Here is a 24,397-nt window from a genome sequence, read left to right on the forward strand (position 1 = left end):
AGACACAAGTTTCTAACAAATCGAGGCTCAACTTCTGTAAGATAAATACACCAAATCTCTTGCTTGGAAACTTATTGAATGCTCATACTTGAAAGAGAGAAGCTTCAGAAGAATTTAAGAACTTGCGCGTTGAAAACTAGAGGGTTAAGGATTGCATATGTCTTCTCTGAAAGATGATAGCTGTCCCAGAATATGCATTTCAACGAATCGTTGCAGGTTCCTGGAGTGTGAAGATTACACGTAAGGCTAACCTCAATATTTCCTGTTCCACAACATCCCCTATTCGCCACTTCAAATCCTGAATCCATATATAAATCATTGTATCAATATTGTGATTAGTATGCATTATGGCATTTAGGGTTTGAGTTGAGGCTACTACAATTAATGGATAAATTGAAAATAATGAAAGTGTTCCTCCGCCATGCTGTGAATTTGGATTATTGATCTGCTTGATTCTTGTCAAAATATGTGCTCTCAGATTCACTGCTTGACAACATACGTAATTTTCTGGTAATGGAACTTATCAACAACTTACCATATTGAGCAGGGTTTAGGATGAGGAAAAGCAATGTGTAATAGATATCAAGGTAGACAAGCCTTGCTTCTGGAAGCTTCTTATTGAAGGCATGTATTTGGGCCGAAAGCTTCGAGTTGAAGAGGATTGCTGCTTGGTTTTGAGGCTCTGAGCACTCCCTATGTATGCCTTCCCTCAATGTTCTCTGTGATGGCACACACCCGATTGCCGGCAAACTTAGTACTCCAATTCTTCTTGCTCCCAGTCCATATAGTTCCTGCAGTCCCATTTCCTTTTTAGTACATTTAAGAGTAGCCTCTTCATACAATCCGAATTACTTGGACACCAAGATTCAATAATATCAAATTCATTTTAGGTTACTTGAACCAGATTCAAATTTTTTGATGATATCCATGTGTGAGCTCATATATGGAACATGGAGTACCGCCATATACGGCAGATTGATAATTGCTGCTCTTCTGCGATGGCTATTCATGAGGAAGCGTTTTATTTTATTCAGGAGATTGAATTGCGGTTGTTCGACGTTTACCTGAAGGAAACTTGAAGCCGATTTAATCATGAGATCGGTATATGCTGGAATGTCATAGTGAGGTTTCCTCAGCGGTGTAGTAAATAAGTATTTGCAATGTCATCAGTTCCTGTGCACACAATATATATGTTTTTCGATAATATATATGTTTTTCGATAATATAATCGCAGTTCTCTCATTCCCAACTGCTGCATTTATCCTTCTTATGTAATGTTTGAACAGGTCCAGTTGATCTGATAAAGATAGGACAGACTGAAAGAAACAGAATTAGCAGAAAAGTTAGGATGTATATAAAATGGTAAATAGTAAAAGATGGGAAGATATGTAGAGATATATATTTACCACTATTTGGGAAGAGAGAGGATCATATCCTGAACCACCTGAGGCAAAACTTACACCAGTAAGTAGGTCTTGAAGACTCATATTTGGATCCAGATAAGGTGGCAAAATCTTCTTCACTCCAGCTGATTCAGCTGAAAATTTGTAAAGAGTTAGGGCATGTTTGGAAGTGACTATAGAATAGATAAAAGTGGTTTCAAATTAACCAAAATCGCTTATGACAAAATTTTGGTAGAAATATATAGTGTTTATGAGCAGCAAAAAGTTACAATTTACAGTGTTTCCAAATGTTTTTTTTTTGGTTATGAAGTACATAGACTTTTATTCAAAACTTTGGTGGTGTTCTAATAAACAGGGCGTCTGTAAAAGCACTTATGAGTATAAATGCTTTCAAGATTAGTTTTTCTTAATGACCTCTTATTTTTTTTGGACCGTTTGGTTGAACCAGTAACAAAAAGTAAAAACTAGAACGATAATAGTAGCAACAGGAGTAGACTAGTAGTGTGATTGATGCAGATTAATTACCAATAAAGTCTGAGGGGACTCTGCCATTGCTGAACCTTCCAGTAGGCCTCCGTTCTATGAAGTCCCTCCCATATGGTGGGAAGTTGGCTTTTACTGTAGTTTTGATATTGTTGTTGTTTCCAGGATCCACTATTGAATCACCGAAAACAATCACCGCTGGAATCTTTTTATTTTCGGGTAGTTTTACAGCAGCTGCAGATGCATAATGGAAGAGGAATAAAACTATGACGATTGAAAGAAACTTGACCGATGAATTAGATGTCTGACGAAGTACTTGGAAGAGAGAAATCATTATGTTAAGTGGATGTAGATACACTTGTTCAAGCAAGCTTAATCTCTAGGTTTTATACTAATTAAGTCTCTCCATATAAGTAGAGGGCCACCTAAATTATTAGCTTTCAAAAGATGTATAATTTTTAGTAGTTAGATATGATTTAGTTTGATTTGATGTTTGTCTAATTTTTTCCACATTAAGGGAAAGAGTTATGTATTAACTTGAGTCAAAAGTATTGCTGGATGCAACAGATGCAAAATTGCCTTTCTAAATTTGGAATTTGTCACAAAATTAAGAAGAAAGATTGGCATTGATTGCAGTACTTCATCTGAAAGGTAACTGTCATCTAATTAAGTGCCATAAAATCGAAGGATACGGCGATGTTAACTCTTTTATCAACTGGGAGTTGGGGAATTCGAACTGAGACCTTTTCTTTACAGGAATAATGGAGAAGTGTCACCAGAGTAAAGCTGGTTGGTTTGCACTCTGCAGTCAAATTTGGAACCAAATTGTGCTCAGAAATCATTTGCTTTCGTATCTTCTATTTTCTAAGATATCTTTGACGTATGAATTCATATGATTGATAAACCGGTTTTCGGGTAATTAAATCAGAGGAAGATCAACTGACGTTTATAAACTTTACAAAGATATAACATCATGATTTTCCCTTGATAGTTTACATGATCAGTTTTACTAATTTCAGCAAATTTACTTTTATACTTTGTTTAAGATGAATATAATTTGATTAGTTAATTCCATGTCACATTGGGGACTAATTCAAAAGCGTGATAGAAGTTTAAAAAGTGCCAGACAACAAACAAATGGAGGCTCAAACTTCTGAAAGAGAGATACACCAAAACTGTCATGGAAATTTATTGATTGCTGATGCTTGAAAGAGAGAGAGGCCTCAGAAGAATTTTTGAACTTGCGAATCGAAAACCATTGGGGTTATTACTTCATATCCCTTCTTCGAAGGATGGTAACTGTCCCAGAATATGTATTTTGATGCATCGTTGCAGGTTCCCGGAGAGTAACGAGTACACAGAATGCTAACCTCAATATTTTCTGTTCCACAGCATCCTTGATCCATCACTTCAAATCCTGAATTCACATATAAATCATTGTATATATCAACATTAAGATTAATATGCATTGTGGCTTTTGGTTTTCGAGACACTATGACGATGATATAACTTTAAAAAAAAGTGAAAGTGTTCTCTTGTCAAACTCTGAATTTGCGCAAGTAATCTAGTTGATTCGTGTCAGGACATGAGGTCTTAGATTTGTGGTCCGGCAACATAAATATTTACCCGGTAGCATACATGAAATTGTCCTATTTCAGAAATTTACCATATTGAGTAGGGTTTCGGATAAGGGAAAGCAATGTGTTATAGACATCAAGGTAGACAAGCCTTGCTTCTGGAAGCCTCATGTTAAAGGCATCTACTTTGGGCGAGAGCTTGGAGTTGAAGAGGCTTGCTGCTTGGTTGATAGTCTCTAAGCACCCTCTGTCCCTGCCTTCACGCAGTGTTCTCTGCGACGGCAAACATCCGATTGGCGGCAGACTTACTACTCCGATTCTTCTTGCTCCCAGTCCATATAGTTCCTACAGCCCCAATTTTTTTCCCACATTAATATAAATAGCAAAGTACTACGACAGATGTCACACTTCAACCCTCAAACAACTCAGAGCATCATCTTTGTACAATTTCAATTACTTGGTACCCAAGATTCAAGAAAGAAAGATTCATTTAGGTTACCTGTGGAAACCTCATTCCAGTAGTGATGATATGCATGTGTGAGCTCATCTATGGAAATTGGGATACCTACATATGTGGCAGATGGACAATTGTTGCTGTTCTATGGTGGCTAGTGCTGAAGAAAGTTGTATCATTTTGTTCAAGCGATATTCTAGCTTAATCTACACTACGGGAAGGGGGATTCAAACATGAAACAGAAGGGCGAGTAGACTGCTCTTACAAACTTGACTACGTCTAGCTAGGTCTGAAATTCTGATGGATCTTAAGTTTATATGTATCTCAGGATGCACGATATTGCAAATTTAGTAGTTTATGGCTACAGTAGCGGTAATGAAGGAGCACCAAACTTAGCGGGGACATTGGCGAATGAAATTGTTTGATGTTTACCTGAAAGAAACTTGAAGCTGATTCAACCATGAGATCGGTATACGCTGAAATGTCATACCGAGGTCTCCTCAGTGGTGTTGAAAAATAAGTATTCACAATGTCATTGCTTCCTGTGCACACTATGTATATGCTTTTCGATACTATAGTTGCAGCGCTTTCCTTTCCGACTGCTGCAGTAATCTTGTTTATATAAGTTTTGAACATGTTTATTTGATCTGATAATGATAGGACAGACTGACAGAAACATAATTAACAGAAAGTAAGGACGTGTATGAAATGGTAAACAGAAAACAAGACTGATAAGTATATCAGTGCCTGCAGTGAGGCGTGACCCACAATATATATATATATATATATATATATATATATATATATATATATGTATGTATATGTTTGTATTTACCACTATTTTGGGAGTGAGAGAATCATATCCTGAGCCACCTGAGGTAAAACTTATATTGAAGTTTTATATATTTATTTCATGACTAAAATTGTTACAAGTTGCAGCATATAAGGAAGAAGAAACGTGAAGAAGAGAGCAGGGAAGATGGCAGCTAAGCCAACATCATGATGACATGCAATCCCTCTAAAACTTAATCTAATATCCTGCTTTTGCTTTACAGCATGAAGAGCCGAAAGCAAAGAATAAAAAACAGTAAGTGAGGGGGAACCGAAAGTAACAACACAACTAGACAAAAACTTTCTAATATTTTAACCCTACTTTCAATGATGACTGATGACATCCAATACTCCCCCTCAAGCTGGATCCAGTAGGTTGATGGATCCAAGCTTGGAGAGGAGCCTTTGAAACTGATGGGAAGCCAGAGGTTTAGTGAATATATCAGCCAGGTGATCGAAGCTTTTTACGTAATGCGTCTGAATCACCTGCGACTGTACTTGTTCACGGATATAGTGACAGTCGACTTCAATATGCTTCGTCCTCTCGTGAAAGACGGGGTTTGATGCTATGTGCATGGCAGCCTGGTTGTCACAAAATAATGTCATTGGTTGAGCTGTAAACACTCCTAAGTCACATAAAAGTCCTTTTAGCCATATCAGTTCACACGCGGTTGAGGCCATTGCACGATATTCAGCTTCAGCACTTGATCTTGCGATGACAGTTTGTTTCTTGCTCTTCCACGTGACCAAGTTTCCACCAACAAAGGTACAGTAACCCGTGGTGGACTTGCGATCGATTGCGTTTCCTGCCCAATCAGCATCACAGTACCCCATGATTTGAGTGTTGTCATTCTTTGCCATGAGGATGCCACGACCAACAGACCCTTTTAAGTAACGTAAGATCCTTTTGACAAGGTTCAGATGCTCGATGGTGGGAGAGTGCATGAACTGACTGGCGATACTTACTGAATGTGAGATGTCTGGTCTGGTGATCGTTAGGTAGATCAGCTTGCCGACAAGCCTCTGATATAAGCTGATATCCGAGAGTGACGTGCCTCCCAAGTCAAGCTTGAGCTTGCTATCAAGAGGGGTAAGTGCAGGCTTAGCATCACTCATATTAGCATCTTTAAGTAGGTCCATGACGTATTTTCGTTGATTAAGAAATAGTCCCTTGTAAGAAGATGCCATTTCGATTCCAAGGAAATACTTCAACACCCCAAGATCTTTGACTGCAAATTTTTGTTGAAGTGACTGTTTGAGTGTGGTGATTTCAGCAGCATTATCACCTGTAATTATTAAGTCATCCACATATATTAACACAACTAATTTGCTCGCAGCTCTTGTGCGAACAAATAATGATGAATCTGCATTACTCCTTTTGAAACCAATGCTATGAAGAACGGTACTTAGTTTTGCATACCAAGCACGTGGCGATTGCTTCAATCCATAAATTGACTTATGTAACTTACACACCAAATTAGGCTCTTGGCTTTGAGGGTGTCCTGGTGGCAATCTCATATAGACTTCTTCTTCAAGATCACCATGTAGAAAGGCGTTCTTCACGTCCATTTGGTACATAGACCAACCTTTATTGACCGCAACAGACAATAGAACCCTTACTGAGTTCATTTTTGCAACAGGAGCAAATGTTTCCTTGTAATCCACCTCAAATGTTTGAGTGAATCCTCGAGCCACCAGCCTGGCTTTATGCCTCTCAATCGAACCATCAGAATTAAACTTGATCTTATAGATCCACTTGCAGCCCACTGCCTTTTTTCCTTGTGGAAGTTTGGTGATGCTCCAGGTTTTGTGTTGGTCTAGTGCTTTGAGTTCATCTCTCATTGCTTCTTTCCACACAACTTGGTTATTAGCCTCATAAAAGTTTTGAGGCTCACTGTGACTTGAAATATTGTTAAGAAAGGCAGCATGAGATGGAGTTACCTTTTGATACGACACGCAATTTGAAATTGGATGCCTCGGTTTATATGTGACAAAATCTTGAAACCTTGTGGGAGGTTGTCTATCACGCCGAGGATTGCGTAGAGGTTCTGGGAGGTTTATCTCATCCTCGTTCAAATTTTCATCCACACCTTGAGGATTTTCTTGGTTGCCGTTGTCATCATCATGCACAGAACTATCAGGATGAGTACCTTCATTATTGACTTCAATGAGAGGTGTAGAAGATTCATCAATGTGGTCATGGTTAGCACCTCTGTCATTTAAAACATCTTGAGTACAGATTCTTGGTAGAGGAATTAGGTCTAAGATGCACTCCCCCTGACTTGTGGCTTCATGTGATTTGCTGAAAAAAGGGTTAGCTTCATGAAATCGAACATCTTTAGATACAATTATTTTTCTTAGTTGAGGATCATAGCACTTATATCCTTTTTGTGTTGATGAATAACCAAGAAAAATACATTTGAGAGCTCTAGGGTCCAATTTATCTCGATGGTGTGACTGTATATGAACAAAACAGACACAACCAAAGACTCTAAGATGTGAAAGGTCGATTTTTCTTCCTTTCATGACTTCAAGTGGAGATTTAAACCCCAAGACTCGGCTAGGAAGTCTATTGATGATGTACACAGCCGCCATGACTCCTTGTGACCAAAATCTCTTTGGTACGTTCATTTGTAACATTAATGCTCTCGTTTTTTCCAGTATGTCACGATTTTTTCTTTCAGCTACACCATTTTGTTGAGGTGTGCCGACACAACTTGTTTGATGCATGATACCGTGCTTGCTCAAATATAATGACATGACATGGGACATATATTCGGTGCCATTGTCAGATCTTAAGGTTTGAATTTGAGAGGAAAAATGATTCTTAACAAGATTGTGAAAATCCTTAAAAACTTCAATCACTTCACTCTTAGACTTTAAAAGGTATAACCAGGTGGCTCTAGAGAAATCATCAACAAACGTTACATAATACTTATAACCATCAAAAGATTCAAACGTTGGTCCCCATACATCTGAGTGAACTAGTTCGAAAACTTTACTAGTCCTAGATAAGGATGAGGTAAAAGGTAATCTGGTGGCTTTAGACAAATGACATGTTTCACACAAAATTAAATCATTTCCTAAGTTTGGAAACAAGGATGAAAAAACAGGTTGGGCAGGATGAGCTAAACGTTGATGCCACAATTGACTATCTTGGGATGGACTGGACTTGGCTTGAAATCCTCTGGGACTGCTTTTTGATATGTAATAGAGGCCATCAAGGTAAAACCCTTCACCAATCGTCTTCTTGGTGAGGCAATCCTGAAAAATGACATTGTGAGGGGAGAAAATGGCTAAACAATTTAAGGTATTAGTGATTTTTCCCACAGATAGAAGTTGAAATGGAAAAGAAGGAACAAATAAGGCTACTGACTCAATTTTGTCCGACATTAAGTTGATATTTCCCTTCCCTAAAACCTTAGAACTCTCACCATTGGCAGTTGAGACTTGAGAAGGTTTTGAAATTTTTTCAAACTTGTGAAACTTAGAAACATGGTTGGTCATATGATCTGTGGCACCCGAATCAACAATCCACAAATCATGCATCATATTTACATTAAGAGCAGTTTTGAAAGCAGTCATGATACCTTGCATGTCATCTTGGGTCATGTGTTGTGTGTCTGTCAGAAATCCAGCGAACTTGCCTAGCAAAGCTATTGAATTTCCATCTTCAAAGCCAACCTCTTTCTTGCTTTGAAGATACACTGCAAACTCATTTATGAGTGCAGCTGGATTTGCAGTGAAATTCTTGAGTGCATCAGAACCATGAGATGTTGAGGCAGTTGCATTGTTTGCTCTGTGTGGTGCACGGTTCAGTCTTTGTGAGCCCTTGTTATCCTTCATGAACTCTGGCTTTAATTCTGGATGTAAAATCCAACATGTCTCCTTAACGTGACCAGTATAGTTGCAGTGTTGACACTTTAAGTGTGGATTCTTCACTTTGTATTTTCTTTCGTTGGCTAGATAAGCCCTTGCTTCAGTTACACCGGTCTTTGTGCCAATGTTCATGACTTTCCTTCGTACTTCTTCACGTTGGATTGTTGCACATACGCTGGTGAAGGAAGGTAGATCGGGGTTCATGAGTATGTGGCTTCGTAGGTCTTCGTATCCTGAATCGAGGCTTGACAAGAGTTGGAATATCTTGTCTTCTTCTGCCCTTTTTAGTAGCAAAGACGCCTCAGTTGTATGAGGCCGATACATTTCCAGCTCATTCCACATGCTCTTCATGCTGCCCAGAAGTTGAACAAAGGGCTTTCCTTCTTGTTGTAGGTTGGAAATGTCCTTCTTCAATTGAAACACACGTGCAGCATTGTTCTGGCTGCCATACATCTCCTTGACTGTCTCCCATAGCTTGAATGATGATTCAGAATAACTGAATATTTCAGCTAGTTTACGTTCCATGGAATTTAGGAGCCATGACATAACTAGCTGATCCTTGCAAAGCCAGATTTCATAAGTTGGTGAGGAAACATCTGGGACTTCGATGCTTCCATTTATGAACCCTAGCTTGGATCTTCCACCTAGGGCAAGACTCACTGCTCTCGACCAAGGTAAGTAATTAAACTCATTTAACAAGACCGAGCTTAATCTTTGATTTGGATTTACATCCACCTCAGACACGGTTGAGGAGGAAGGCTGGGGATTTTCATCTCCAAACGAATAAGAATGTTCTTCCGCCATGTCGGAGATGGAATACGATCAGCTAGAAGAAATGCAGAAGCAGGTTATTTTTCCTGCTCTGATACCATATTGAAGTTTTATATATTTATTTCATGACTAAAATTGTTACAAGTTGCAGCATATAAGGAAGAAGAAACGTGAAGAAGAGAGCAGGGAAGATGGCAGCTAAGCCAACATCATGATGACATGCAATCCCTCTAAAACTTAATCTAATATCCTGCTTTTGCTTTACAGCATGAAGAGCCGAAAGCAAAGAATAAAAAACAGTAAGTGAGGGGGAACCGAAAGTAACAACACAACTAGACAAAAACTTTCTAATATTTTAACCCTACTTTCAATGATGACTGATGACATCCAATAACTTACACCAGTAAGTAAGTCATGAATCTTCAAATTTGGATCCAGATAAGCTGGCAATATCTTCTTTACTCCAACTGATTTAGCTGAAAAAATTGTGAACAGTTCATCTTTTTTTATAGTTTGGTTGAGCCAGTAGTAAGAAGTAAAAAAACAATGACAGTACTTCGATTTACCTATCAAGTCTGAGGGGACTCTGCCATTGCCAAATCTTCCGGTAGGTCTTTGTCCTACAAAGTCCCTCCCATATGGTGGGAAATTACATTTGACTAGAGTGCTAATATTGTTGTTGTTTCCAGAATCCACTACTGAATCTCCGAAAACAATCACTGCGGGAATCTTTTCGTTGTTCGGTAGTTTTACAGCAGCCACATTGTGGTAGAAGAATAAAACTATAACGATCAGAAATTTTTTTTTGTGAGAAAATTTCGATGACGAGGGAAGAAGTTTTTGGGAGAGAAACTTCATTGTATTTTTAGTGGATGAAAAATTGAAAATACACACTGAAATGTGCATATTCAAGTTTTCATGGGTGCTTTTAAATAATTGGCTCAAAAGTTGTACTTTTTAATTTTTAGTAGTTGTTAGATAGAGTTTGGTTTAATCAATGTAGTTCGAAATTTACCTAAGGGGACATATTAATAAGGTGAGTTAGATATTAACTACAGTCAATATAGTTGTTTCATCATCTGATGCAAGATGAAAATTTTCCTCTAGGTACTGCAACACCAACCAGGGAATTCGAAAGTGATATCCCGAGAAATATCACTAGAATAATAGCTAGTTAGTTCAATAATTCTTTGGTGTTGAGAAAGGCGTCTTCTGCAAAAAAATATTCAAGGCTGTTGTGCCTACATAAATCAGAACAAGAAAAATGGTGTTGCTTGTTTTTCCTATTTCCCTTCAATTGTGCTAAGAAATCATCTAATTCACCTTGATAATATTGCATCATGTATTTGCTTTGGTAATTAGTGTTGTAGGGGATGTTATTAAATATATCAACTGCTTAATCACTTTTTAAAACAATAAATATCCAACTGCATTTCTCCATGAGCGCTTAGTGTTGCACTGTTTTGCATCCATCTGTATGTTTTCAAAAGGTACTAATTAATAATGTATCTTAGGTTGTTGTTTGTTTACATATTCGAAGTCTATAAGCTTATGTAAATGGAAAAACTGTCCTCAGTCGATATATTGTACAGTTCGATATATTCTTAAGTTCGAATCCCCTTTTTTGTTTAGGGGTTGATTCTGAAGCGCATGGTAGTTCTAAGCTGGATAATGAACGCAAAGATTGTGAAGACGTTATTTTTTTATCAAGAAGAGTTTTTATGCTGTACGTAGCAACGAAACAGCTTTAGGGGTTGAATCTGTCTGAATGTGATGATGATAAAGGTTGCGCCAAAAAGTGGCAGCAATTTGTAACAAATAGAAACTTAAACTTCTGAGAGAGAAATACACCAAAATTGGCTTGGAAATTTATTGATTGCTGATACTTGAAAGAAAGAGCGGCTTCAGAAGAATTTATGAACTTGCAAATCGAGAACCATAGGGGTGATGATTTCATATCCCTTCTCTGAAGGATGGTAGCTGTCCCAAAATATGTTCTTCAATCAGGTTCCCGGAGAGTAACGTGTACACAGAATACTAACCTCTAAGTTCCTGTCCCACAACATCCTTGATTCATCACTTCAAATCTTGAATTCATATATAAGATCATTGTATCAACATTGTGATTAATATGCATTATGCAATTCATTTTCCGAGACTATGACGATGACAAAAAATGTGAATTTAGACTATTGATCTTGTTGATTCATATTCAGAATGTTCAAGACTATGACGAAAGGCTGGCCTCCTTCATGTAGCATCTAAAATTAGCAGAGAGAGAAGGAAACATGTAGCAACAAAGAAACTTACCTCCATGGATGATGGTGAGTATTCCTGATAGAAATTTTTTTTTTGGCACTCTCCAAATTAGGCAATATTTTACCGAGAAAAATGGGGCCGAATAGAAAAGAATTAAGTCACATGATCACATCTATCAAATAAACTATAGACTCAAAAGGCCTGAACTCGAACCAAAATTAGGGCAAATTAGGCAGATTTTGGCTCCAACACCTCTACATCTCGATTATTTCCTGTGGTCGTGGTGGTTCGTCATGGAACGTTAAGTTTTGAGCCTACAACGGGCACATGAGTTTCTAAGCTAGATCCTTGACAAATGATTATGAAGATGTTACTTATAAGCCACCCGAGGCAACACTTACACCACCAGTAAGTAGGTCTTGAACCTTCGGACTGGGATCCAGATAAGCTGGCAAAATCTTCTTCACTCCGACTGATTCAGCTAAAAATTCGTAAAGAATTAACCCTCCTCGTAAATTAGGATAGTTTTTAACTCATTATAAAAAGTACGGAACAACAACAGTAGTGTGAATGCATAAATATCTCACTACTCAGAAAAAGTACTTAAAATTTGTTAGTGTTAGATCACCTATCAAGTCTGTGTGAGGGAACTTTGACATTGCTAAACCTTCTAGTAGGCCTTCTTCTTACAAATCCCTCCCATAAGTTGGGAAATTGCATTTGACTACAGTGCTAATGTTGTTGTTTCCAGGATCAACTATTGAATGTCCAAAAACAATCACTACCAGAATCTTTTCATTGTTAGGCAATTCTACAGCAGCAGCATTGCAGTAGAAGAAGAAAACTATAACAAACGAAAAAAATTTGAGAGACGATTTAGATGAAGGGAGAAGTTTTTGGGAGAGAATACATTATGTAAATACACTGCATGTTCAATTTTTGATAAGTCTGTTTAAGCATTTGCATAAGTGATGTGTAGGGTAAGTTAAATATCAGCTTCAGTCAATAATTGTCAGGTCAACTGAATGCAAAATCTCGATAAATTTCACTAGACTATTAACAAATTGAGGCTCAAACTTCTGAAAGAAAATACACCAAAACTAAAAGGAAATTTATTGATTGCCAATACTTGAAAGAGAGAGAGAGAGAGAGATTCCTTAGAAGAATTTATGAACTTGCGAATTGAAAACCAGAGGGATTATTACTTCATATCCCTTCTCTGAAGGATGGTAGCTGTCCCAGAATATGTATTTTGATGAATCGTTGCAGGTTCCCGGAGAGTAACGAGTACACAGAATGCTAACCTCAATATTTCCTGTTGCACAACATCCTTGATCCATCACTTTAAATCCTGAACCCACATATAAATCGTTGTATAAATCAACATTATGATTAATATGCATTGTTTCATTAGGTTTTCGAGACTATATGATGATAATATAACTTTAAAAAAGTGAAAGTGTTCTCTTGTCAAACTCTGAATTTGCACTACTAATTTGGTTGATTTGTGCCAGAATATGGAGTCATAGATTTATGGTCTGACAACATAAATATTTACCTGGTAAGAGAACTTTACCGATAACTTACATATACGAAATTGGCCTATTTCAAAAATTTACCATATTGAGTAGGGTTTTGGATGAGGGAAAGCAATGTGTTATAGATATCAAGGTAGACAAGCCTTGCTTCTGGAAGCCTCGTATTGAAGGCATCTATTTCGGGCAAGAGCTTGGAGTTGAAGAGGCTTGCTGCCTGGTTGGTAGTCTTCGAGCACCCTCTTTGTCTGCCTCCACCCAGTGTTCTCTATGACGGCAAACACCCAATTGATAGGATTTTTACTACTCATGTGAATGCGATAAAAACCTCCTATTTTACTTGCAAGAATCACAAGGTTATTGTAGTATAAATGGATCTCGCAAGGTCATTCTCCACAGGGATTATTAAATAAATCGAAACAAACCAGATTTCAATTAATGATTGTAAAGTAGAAATTTTGATGATTGATTTTATAACCTACTTAAAGTAAAAACGAATTTAATGAATTAATGATAAGACAATCTGTAATATTAAAACTAGAGAGAAAAGAAAACAGTTTTGAGAGAAATCAAATTAAGAAAGCACTAGGGTTCCACCATCACCTAACAATCCTATGAATTCTTACCAATTACTTATGATCTACACATGCCATTTTGAAGGTTAGATTTTCCTAATTCATATTCTACTTGGAACCTCCAACATAGAATGTATATCTAACATGCAACCCGTCCGGACGTTCGGATCAAATATGAACATGAAAGACTCATTATGCTTTATGAAAATCCTTTGAAAAACCATGCAATCCTTAAGACGTGATATTCATCCTAAGAGAAATTACAATTATTAATCACAAGAAGCCAGCGTCAATTTCAGGGAACCTTCCGACCAAAATTGCATCAAATTACTTTTCTAAAGATCCTAATGGTGATCAGGCATTACGACAATTAGATAGTTTTTATCCCGGTGATTAACAATTCAAAGTACGCATGCAATCGATCATAAGCAATTAAATAAAAATCACATATTCATGCTAAGGCTCAAGGCTTCGCCCTAGCAAAAGAAATTAGTTCCGCATATTCATAATTGAAATCATAGAAATATCTATTAAGAAAAGGATTGAAAACACCTTCAAGTAGAAAATCTTCAAAACCCTAGAACTTCTCTCTGTCTCCAGTATTGCATAAAAATAAAGCGTCCCCTAAAACTGTAGACGGCTAAGCAATATATTTGCTAAGCCACCACAAAAACCCTAGCCAACTAAAATTAATAAAAACCCTAAATAAAAATAGTAAAATTCGTCTAAAATCTGAACAGCCACGTTTTGGCCCAAAAGCTGCTCCAAAACTGGCCCAATATAGCTGGATTTGATGTTTGGAATATTCTGAACACTTTTCCAGAAGGCCACGAACCCATCCGAGGTCATCTTGGGCTCCAAAAACGTCATTTAAGCCCAAATACGTCACTTTCCAGCACTGCGCACTGCTTCTTTATTTCATCGCCAGAAAATAACTGCTTGGTGGAAAAATCCCAAATTTTGATACGATCAAGCTAATTGACTCACGAACGTCCTCCAATTGGAATTACTCCAAAATTCGTCCATTTGGTCCTGTTTTGCTCCAGAGGAAGTCGAAAGTCCTATATTGAAAATACAATTCAAAGTATCAAAATTCTTCCAATATATTAACCAAAATATACTAAGATTAGGGTAAAATATATAATATAAAATCTACTCATCAAATACCCACAAACTTAGCTTTTGGCTTGTCCTCAAGCAAAACAAGACTCAAACAAAAATAAAAACTTAACAAACTAACTAGCTAAAATTAACTGACAAAAATTTTCACCTTCAAAGTTGCAATCCATAGCAAATTTTAAAAACTAGAACATCTTTTCAAAAGTTCCAACCAATCCCACCACAGAGTCTAAGCCATTTAGAATCAATTAGAAAAGAATTCACAAACTTCCTTTGGTGTAAAGTGAACCAACATAATTAAGGAGACTCGACTAAAACCCTTACCTCTCGTCCTTATTTATTTCACACATAGTAACTTTAAATATAACTCTCTTTCTTTTTTTTTTTTTTTTCTTTTTCACTTTTTTTTTTCATATATAACATTTTTTTTTTCTCCAGTAACAGTAGTGGTCGTGCAATGTCGGTTTACTTAAGCTTTCGATCCAACCCATGTAGCGAGCTTTAGGTCAATGACTCCCAAACCACTAGGGCTTTAGGACACTAGGTGTAGAACACCCCTAAGGACTTATTAACCCGAGCTGAAAAGGCTACGAAACCAACTAACCACCCTGCCTCATGCCAAAACTCTACCGTTTGACGCGAGAATCACTGCTGATTAGGCAGGACTGGCCCGGTTACTAGGCAGAACCTCGGGTGAGACAATTATTACTTTTTTTTTTTTTTTTTTTTTTTTTTCATACTAATAACTGACTTTACTTAAAACAAAAATTAAAAATTAAAAATAAACTTAGACTAAAAGCAAGTATTTCAATCTCACTCCCCACAAACCATGTTGGTGTGAAGTGCAAAGTTCAAAGTATAATTCATGAATTAGTGTCTAAGCAACGATAAATAGAAAAGACTCTAATGTGGGATTAACTTTCACCATGTCCATTTGTTCTAACGCTTAAAATACTCTATGGATATTAACTTAGGAATAAAGAAAAATTTTAAACGGACACAACAATAAAAAAAAAAACTAAAATTTACGTTCCCACCCCCAAACTTATTTCACACTGTGTCCTCAAGGTGTGGAAACAAACAGAAAACGAGAAAATAAAATAAAATAGAATAAAAGAAATAAATAAATAAATAAAAAAAAACACAACACAAAAACTGTGACACGAAGAAAATAAATAAATAAATAATAGACAAGACTATAAAAAGAAAATAAAATGAGAAAATATATAAATAGATAAAGATATATATATATATATATATATATAATGACATAAAATAAAAAGAAAATGCAAGAAACTATAAAATAACATGTAAAGAAAGGAAAGAATAAAACCTGGCGTTGAAAATGAAAGACTGGATAAAGGGGTGGCCAAATAAGAGCCACGTTTTGCCTTTGCATGGAGAACCTACCAACACGCCAGAATGGGGCGTGCAGCATCAGGCTGCCTTGAATTTGAAACCAGCAGGGTATCACGTGGTCCATCATGGCCTGACAAGGCCTCGAACACCCTACTCAAACATTGGATTCCTGGGAAATGAAAGGGTTCCGCGTGCAATTTGAAATATTTTTTTTTTATTTTTTTTTTATTTTTTGACAGACCTTGAGCACCGCGCCCTCCTACTCTCTGCGTTTGATTAAACCAAGAGCCAAACGGCTCTTTATTTGCCTAGTTCAAAACCACGTTCTCGGACAGACAAGAGAAATGCCAGAATTGGACACGTGTCGCGCATCCGTGCGACCACACCTTAGGATTCCAAATAAACGGTTAAGATCAATCCCATGTGCCCATCTTTCTCTCCATACAAACCTTCCATTTTCCTCAAACCCCATTTTTCTTCCGTCCCATTTTTTTCACATTGCTTTCGGACCCCATTTCTCTGCTCTCTCTTCGCAGCCCCCATCCGTAACCATCCATAATCCAACAACAACACACCTCCGTGAGACCCATCCGTGGTGGAAAATCGGAACAACTGAAACCCAAAGGTAAAATCATCCTCCAATCTTTTGTTTTCATGTCTCAGATTTATTTGTTTTAGAGAAATAGAACTAAATCTAACACATGCATGTCGTTTTAGCTGTGGGAGGACCCCCCACATTTCGAATCCGAGACAAAAACACCCTGAATCGCCGTCTCAACTCCACAAAATCATGTCTCCCAAGCCTCAAGACATCAGAAATTTGAGTACCATTTTGCACATGCCACGGTAATCACTCTTACACAATTTTTTTTTCTGTAGTAGGTGTCCGAGATGCACAAAGAGACAGAAGAGACAAAGTCGAAAAGCTTCCAAACTCACGGATCTGCAAATGTTGAGGTAAAACCCGTAACCCTTTTTATTGATGGACTATGATCTGATACTTGAAAAATAACCACCACTGTGACTGAAAAATTTTCCCTCAACTCCAGCGCACAACTGAAAGACAACAACCTTGAGCTTCCGGTCCAATGGTTCCTGAAGGCAGCATAAATGACAAATGTCTTGGCCTCTGCAAATAAGTAAGGTAACGATCTTGTACTCCGTTCATGATGGATTCCATTCCGTGAGACCGTTGAGTCATTATACCTTCCTGTAATTAAACTGGTGTGGTATGTTTGTAAAACAAGCGGATCCATGACAGATCCGAAAGAAAGAATGCTCAACTGGATATCCATCAGACAAAAGGCAGGACACATCGCAACAGCCATGACTTAGCAACCTTGAAGGTAGAAACACTCATCCCAGCAGAAACTATGACTTTCACAATATTGTGTGGTTTTCAAAAAAATGTTTTTTTTTCTGTGTCTCAACAGTCTCATATTGGTGTGCTCTGTGCGATATAGGCGGATCACTGATAGATCCGAGGGAAAGAAAAGGGTGGACAAAGATCATCTTCAATAGACAAACGGTACAAGCTGCCAAGAGCCCAGATCGGTGAATCTGGGAGGTAACATTTCGTATCCTTGCAAGTGGAATTGTTGTAGATCTGGTAATAATAGCTGTACTCAGTTCTGTGGTGTATGGATCTGTGATTTAATTGCGCTTCCTCCATGCATCGCAAAACTGAGCTGCAGAAATTAACTGCTCTAAATTCTGTTTATGTGCTGGATCTGCAACAGTCACCCCCAAACTTGCATCTGTGAATGACTTTTTATGTTGACTGCTTTCAATTTCCAGCATAGTGTAGATGTGGTTGATGTGAACGATAGACTTGCTGCTGGGTGCAGGATTCCAGCATAGAACGCGCTTTATTTTCCACGTTCGCAACCTGCAATTAACCAATATGCGTTAAAAATTGAAAATAAAAATAAAAATAAAATGGGTAAATAAAATCAACTCGCAATCTTCAATTTTTTTTTTTTGATTTTTTTTTTTTCCGTTTTTTATATTTTTATTGATTTAGGTATGCTTTTTTTTTTTTTTTTTTTTAAATATATATATATATATATATATTAATGGGAAAATCAAACAAAAATTAAAATTAGGAAAGAGTTAGAAAAATTGGGTTGCCTCCCAAATAAGCGCTTTATTTTAAGTCTGTAGCTAGACGTTGCGGAAGTCTGGTGGTTAGATCACTGGTGCCTTCAGAGTCAAAGACTCGTATACATCAAATTTCTCTATGCATGGTTTTAGTTGATGTTTGGTCACCTTCAATGAGAAATCTGTGCTCTTAGCCTTAATGTCCACATTACCCTTCTGAAAAACTTTAGTAACCAGAAAAGGGCCTTTCCATCTAGACTCTTGTTTCCCTGGAAATGACTTGAAATCTGAACTTAATAACCACACTTCTTTACCAGGCTGTATTTTCTTAAAATTTGGGCTGCTTGGCAAATTTTCATGTTTTTTCAATGTGTTCATTGGCTGGTCTTCATGTAGCACCCTTTGCTGCTGTGGTTTAGGACTTGTAAAATCAGGAGTTAAATTCGGGGGCTTTATGGACAGATGGTCAGTTGATGATCTGTTCATAAACTTGGCACTTGGTAAACCATCCAATGCATCAACACGCATGCATTCTTGCTTGTCACCTGAATGTATGCTTGCTTCAAATAACTTGAAAACAACAGTTTGATTTTCAACTCGGAATGTTAATGTTCCGGCTTCAACGTCAATAAGAGTTCGGGCTGTTGCCAGAAATGGGCGGCCCAAAATAATGGGCGTTGTCAAATCCTCATCCATGTCCAACACCATAAAATCAGCTGGTAAATATAAATTGTCAACCTTCACAATAACATCTTCAATGACTCCTCTAGGGTAGGTAATTGAACGGTCAGCCAATTGAATAATACTGGTGGTTGGCTTCAGCTCTCCTTCACCTAAACGTTTGAAAACAGAGTATGGCATTAAGTTTACACTAGCACCTAAATCAATTAAAGCACTACTAAAATCACAATTTCCAATGGTGCAAGAGATAGTAAAACTCCCTGGATCTTTTTTCTTTGGAGGCAATTTATGTAATAAGACCGCACTGCATTGTTCTGTAAGAATCACTTTCTCAAAATCAACAAGCTTCTTTTTCTTTGTGCAAACATCCTTCAAAAACTTGGCATAAGACGGAATGTTCTTGATGGCATCAATTAACGGCAGATTAATTTGAACTTTAGCCAAAGTTTTCATAAAATCTGCTAACTGTTGATCTTTAGCTTTAGGTCTCAACCTTTCTGGATACGGCATAGGGGGTTCGTAAACACGTTCTGCAGTTTTTGTGGAAGCTTCTGCAGTATTTCCGGATCTGTCTTGGGACTGCCCAGAATCTGCAGAAATTTCAGAATCTGCAATAATTGCAGATTTAGTGTGGGATGGTTCTGCTGCCTGTGAATTCCCAACAGAATTTTCATGTTTGTTGATGTAACTTTTGCCAGACCGTAGAGTCCGTATAGCGTTGCATTCTTCTCGTCCTCTTGGATTAGGTACTGTTTGACTAGGAAATGTACCCGGAGCTCTTTCTGAAACCTGTAAAGCAATCTGCCCCATCTGTTTTTCGATGTTTTTCACTGCTGCATGTAGATTTTGAATTTCTTGAGTGGTAGTATTTGCCAATTTTTCAATTGCAACTTCCCAAGCAGCCTTAGGTGCAGCAGGTTGCTGTACCTGCTGTTGAAATTGAGGCCTAGTGTGCTGTTCCTTGTCCCACCTTAGATTAGGATGATCTCTCCATCCGGGGTTGTAGAAATTAGAATATGGGTCATATCTGGGCCGCTGGAAATTGTTAAATGAATTAACCTGCTCTGCTGTAAAATTTGGTGAAACATCTTTATGTGGGCAGCTCATAAAATCGTGAGTTATCGTGTTGCAAATGCTGCAGGCAGCTTGTAAGGGCTGCTGTACAGCAACTTGAGAACCTGGCATTCTTTGTAATAACATGTCAAATTTTGCGTCGAGCCTTTTCTCCATTTTTTCAATTTGTGCTGTAACATATGGAGAACCAGTAGACATCTCAAAAGCTGACCTAGATTGTGGCTGCTCCACTGCCCACTGCTGAGTATCTTCTGCCATTTTTTCAAATAAAAAACAAGCTTCTTGTGCATTTTTGTCTTTGTACGTACCTCCGCATGAAGCGTTGACAAGAGTTTTTGTTGTCATATTCAACCCTCTGAAAAATATGTGCATTTGATCAGTAGTGTTAATACCCGAATGCGGACATTTTCTAATCAACTCCTTAAATCGCTCCCACGCCTCATGAAACTCTTCATTTGGTTTTTGGGCGAACGATAAAATCTGAGTTCTCATGTCAAGGGTCTTAGAAGCCGGATAATACTTGTTTAGAAATTTTTCACTGAGTTGGGCCCAAGTTGTAATGCTTCCTGATGGGAGTGTGAGGAGCCATCTCCTTGCCTGATCTTTTAGAGTGTATGGAAATAACCGCAGCTTAATAGATTCAGCTGAAAATCCTCTCACCAAAATGTTTTTGCACCCCATTAAAAATTCTGCAATGTGCATGTTAGGATCATCAGATGACAACCCATGAAACGTAGGTAGAATATTCAACATGTGCTGTTTTATTTCAAATGCAGTCCCTTCCTCCACTGCCGGATATGTGATGCAACTGGGTATATTTGTGGTATGGGCAGTCAGTGAATCACCCAGGGGCAGACCTGCCTCTGGAATTATAAACGCCATTTTTTCTTTGTTGTGCAGGTCCCCAGAAAAGACTGATTCCAGAAACCTCTCCTGCAGAGGACGAACACGCTGCAAATGTTGTTCCCTGCGTTTCCTCCTTAAATGCTGTTCAAATTCTGGATCAAATGGAATCAATTTTTTGCACTGTTGAACGGGTGCTGACCATGCACAGATTTCTGAAATCTGTACTGTTGTAATCTGTAAAAATAGATGAAAACGAAAATTAAATATTTTTTTTTTTTTTATATATGTATAAACAGCAATACTAATTGAAAATCTGATTCGTAGGGATTATTTTAAATAATCCCCGGCAACGGCGCCATTTTCTTGATAGGATTTTTACTACTCATGTGAATGCGATAAAAACCTCCTATTTTACTTGCAAGAATCACAAGGTTATTGTAGTATAAATGGATCTCGCAAGGTCATTCTCCACAGGGATTATTAAATAAATCGAAACAAACCAGATTTCAATTAATGATTGTAAAGTAGAAATTTTGATGATTGATTTTATAACCTACTTAAAGTAAAAACGAATTTAATGAATTAATGATAAGACAATCTGTAATATTAAAACTAGAGAGAAAAGAAAACAGTTTTGAGAGAAATCAAATTAAGAAAGCACTAGGGTTCCACCATCACCTAACAATCCTATGAATTCTTACCAATTACTTATGATCTACACATGCCATTTTGAAGGTTAGATTTTCCTAATTCATATTCTACTTGGAACCTCCAACATAGAATGTATATCTAACATGCAACCCGTCCGGACGTTCGGATCAAATATGAACATGAAAGACTCATTATGCTTTATGAAAATCCTTTGAAAAACCATGCAATCCTTAAGACGTGATATTCATCCTAAGAGAAATTACAATTATTAATCACAAGAAGCCAGCGTCAATTTCAGGGAACCTTCCGACCAAAATTGCATCAAATTACTTTTCTAAAGATCCTAATGGTGATCAGGCATTACGACAATTAGATAGTTTTTATCCCGGTGATTAACAATTCAAAGTACGCATGCAATCGATCATAAGCAATTAAATAAAAATCACATATTCATGCTAAGGCTCAAGGCTTCGCCCTAGCAAAAGAAATTAGTTCCGCATATTCATAATTGAAATCATAGAAATATCTATTAAGAAAAGGATTGAAAACACCTTCAAGTAGAAAATCTTCAAAACCCTAGAACTTCTCTCTGTCTCCAGTATTGCATAAAAATAAAGCGTCCCCTAAAACTGTAGACGGCTAAGCAATATATTTGCTAAGCCACCACAAAAACCCTAGCCAACTAAAATTAATAAAAACCCTAAATAAAAATAGTAAAATTCGTCTAAAATCTGAACAGCCACGTTTTGGCCCAAAAGCTGCTCCAAAACTGGCCCAATATAGCTGGATTTGATGTTTGGAATATTCTGAACACTTTTCCAGAAGGCCACGAACCCATCCGAGGTCATCTTGGGCTCCAAAAACGTCATTTAAGCCCAAATACGTCACTTTCCAGCACTGCGCACTGCTTCTTTATTTCATCGCCAGAAAATAACTGCTTGGTGGAAAAATCCCAAATTTTGATACGATCAAGCTAATTGACTCACGAACGTCCTCCAATTGGAATTACTCCAAAATTCGTCCATTTGGTCCTGTTTTGCTCCAGAGGAAGTCGAAAGTCCTATATTGAAAATACAATTCAAAGTATCAAAATTCTTCCAATATATTAACCAAAATATACTAAGATTAGGGTAAAATATATAATATAAAATCTACTCATCATCTGCCTCCACCCAGTGTTCTCTATGACGGCAAACACCCAATTGGCGGCAGATTTACCACTCCGATTCTTTTTGCTCCCAGTTCATATAGTTCTTGCATTCCCATTTATAAAAAAAGTAATAACTAATATGTCACACTTCAACCCTATCTGGTACAACTCAGAGCATCCTCTTCATAGAATCCCAATTACAAGGAACCCAAGATTGAATAATGAAAGATTCATTTAGGTTACTTGTAGGAACCTCATTCTAATAGTGATGAAATTCATGTGTGAGCTCATCTATGGAAATTGGGATACCGACATTATGCGGCTGATGGACAATTGTTGCTCTTCCATGGTGGCTAGTTCTGATGAAAGCTGTGTTATTTTGTTCGAGCAATATTCTAGTCTAATCTAAACTATGGGGAAGGGATTCAAACTAGGGTGTAGGAGGATCAGACTGCTTTAACAAACTTGGCTCTGTCTAGCTAGGTCTGAAATGTTGATGGATCTTAAGTTTATGGCTATAATAGTGGTAATGAATGGGCACCAAACCATTTATTTTTTTTAACGCTGACATTGGTGAATTGCAATTGATCGATGTTTACCTGAAAGAAACTTGAAGCTGATTCAACCATGAGATCGGTATATGCTGAAATGTCATACCGAGGTCTCCTTAGTGGTGTAAAATAATAGGGATGCGCAATGTCGTCGTTTTCTGTGCACACAATGTATATGCTTTTCGATACTATAGTTGCAGCGCCCTCCTTTCCGACTGCTACCGTAATCTTGCTTATATAATTTTTGAACATGTCTATTTGATCTGATAATGACATGACAGACTGACATAAACAGATCAATAGAAAGCAAGGATGTGTATGAAATAGTAAACAAAAAGCAAGTCTGACCCTAAATATTATATATATATATATATATATATATATATATATATATATATATATATATGTTTGTATTTACCACTATTTTGGGAGTGAGAGGATCATATCCTGAGCCACTTGAGGCAAAACTTACACTAGTAAGTAAGTCGTGAATCTTCAGATTTGGATCCAAATAAGCTGGCAATATCTTCTTTACTCCAACTGATTCAGCTGAAAAAATTGTGAATTGTTAATCTTTTTAACAGTTTGGCTGAGCCAGTAGTAAAAAGTAAAAAAATAATGACAGTACTTAGATTTACCTATCATGTCTGAGGGGACTCTGCCATTGCTAAACCTTCCAGTAGGTCTTTTTCCTACAAAGTCCCTCCCATATGGTGCGAAATTACATTTGACTATAGTGCTAATATGGTTGTTGTTTCCAGGATCCACTACAGAATCTCCGAAAACAATCACTGCCGGAACCTTTTCGTTGTTTGGTAGGTTTACGGCCGTAGCATTGTTGTAGAAGAATAAAACTATAACGATGAGAAAAATTTTGAGGGAAGATTTCGATGACGAGTGAAGAAGGTTTTGGGAGAGAAACTTCATTGTATTTTAAGAGGATGAAAAATTGAAAATACACATATTCAAGTTTTCAGAGGTATTTTTTCAGTTTTAATAGTTGTTAGATAGAGTTGACCGGTTCTTGATTCGACTGGTTTGTGACATTTCCTTGTTAATTCAAGGGAATGTGTTCACTGTATTCGCAGATGTGCTACTA

General features: G+C 37.4%; 1 protein-coding gene, 1 long non-coding RNA gene, 1 other non-coding gene and 1 pseudogene across 6 annotated transcripts; 2 read left to right on the forward strand and 2 right to left on the reverse strand.

Annotated features, from left to right (window-relative positions):
- Positions 1 to 104: 104 nt before the first annotated feature.
- Positions 105 to 10,256, reverse strand: LOC126602776 (uncharacterized; annotated as a pseudogene).
- Positions 10,257 to 12,307: 2,051 nt separating this feature from the next.
- On the reverse strand, positions 12,308 to 24,356 carry LOC126604915 (GDSL esterase/lipase EXL3-like). 3 transcript variants are annotated; one of them, XM_050272239.1, is made up of 5 exons: positions 23,937 to 24,356; positions 23,717 to 23,847; positions 23,347 to 23,580; positions 12,863 to 12,972; positions 12,308 to 12,501 (listed from the first exon to the last, which is right to left on the reverse strand). In XM_050272239.1, exons 1-5 carry the CDS (start codon positions 24,223 to 24,225, stop codon positions 12,459 to 12,461), a joined length of 807 nt encoding a protein of 268 aa, XP_050128196.1. In that variant the 5' UTR covers positions 24,226 to 24,356; the 3' UTR covers positions 12,308 to 12,458. The 3 variants fall into 3 exon arrangements, with proteins under 3 accessions (XP_050128196.1, XP_050128198.1, XP_050128197.1); XM_050272241.1 differs by lacking the exon at positions 12,308 to 12,501 and having other exon boundaries at positions 12,795 to 13,008; XM_050272240.1 differs by lacking the exons at positions 12,308 to 12,501; positions 12,863 to 12,972 and adding an exon at positions 22,797 to 22,850.
- On the forward strand, positions 16,582 to 21,296 carry LOC126604917 (uncharacterized). Of its 2 annotated transcripts, none has more exons than XR_007616787.1 (6): positions 16,582 to 16,870; positions 16,963 to 17,091; positions 17,128 to 17,202; positions 17,295 to 17,389; positions 17,493 to 17,591; positions 17,679 to 21,296. It is a non-coding gene; the product is annotated as an uncharacterized LOC126604917 (long non-coding RNA). The 2 variants fall into 2 exon arrangements; XR_007616786.1 differs by having other exon boundaries at positions 16,583 to 16,870; positions 17,709 to 21,296.
- On the forward strand, positions 20,491 to 20,595 carry LOC126606086 (small nucleolar RNA R71). Its single transcript, XR_007617115.1, has one exon. It is a non-coding gene; the product is annotated as a small nucleolar RNA R71 (small nucleolar RNA).
- Positions 24,357 to 24,397: the final 41 nt, after the last annotated feature.

The sequence above is a fragment of the Malus sylvestris genome, chromosome 15 (genome assembly GCF_916048215.2).
Source record: "Malus sylvestris chromosome 15, drMalSylv7.2, whole genome shotgun sequence".
Classification (NCBI taxonomy): domain Eukaryota; kingdom Viridiplantae; phylum Streptophyta; class Magnoliopsida; order Rosales; family Rosaceae; genus Malus; species Malus sylvestris.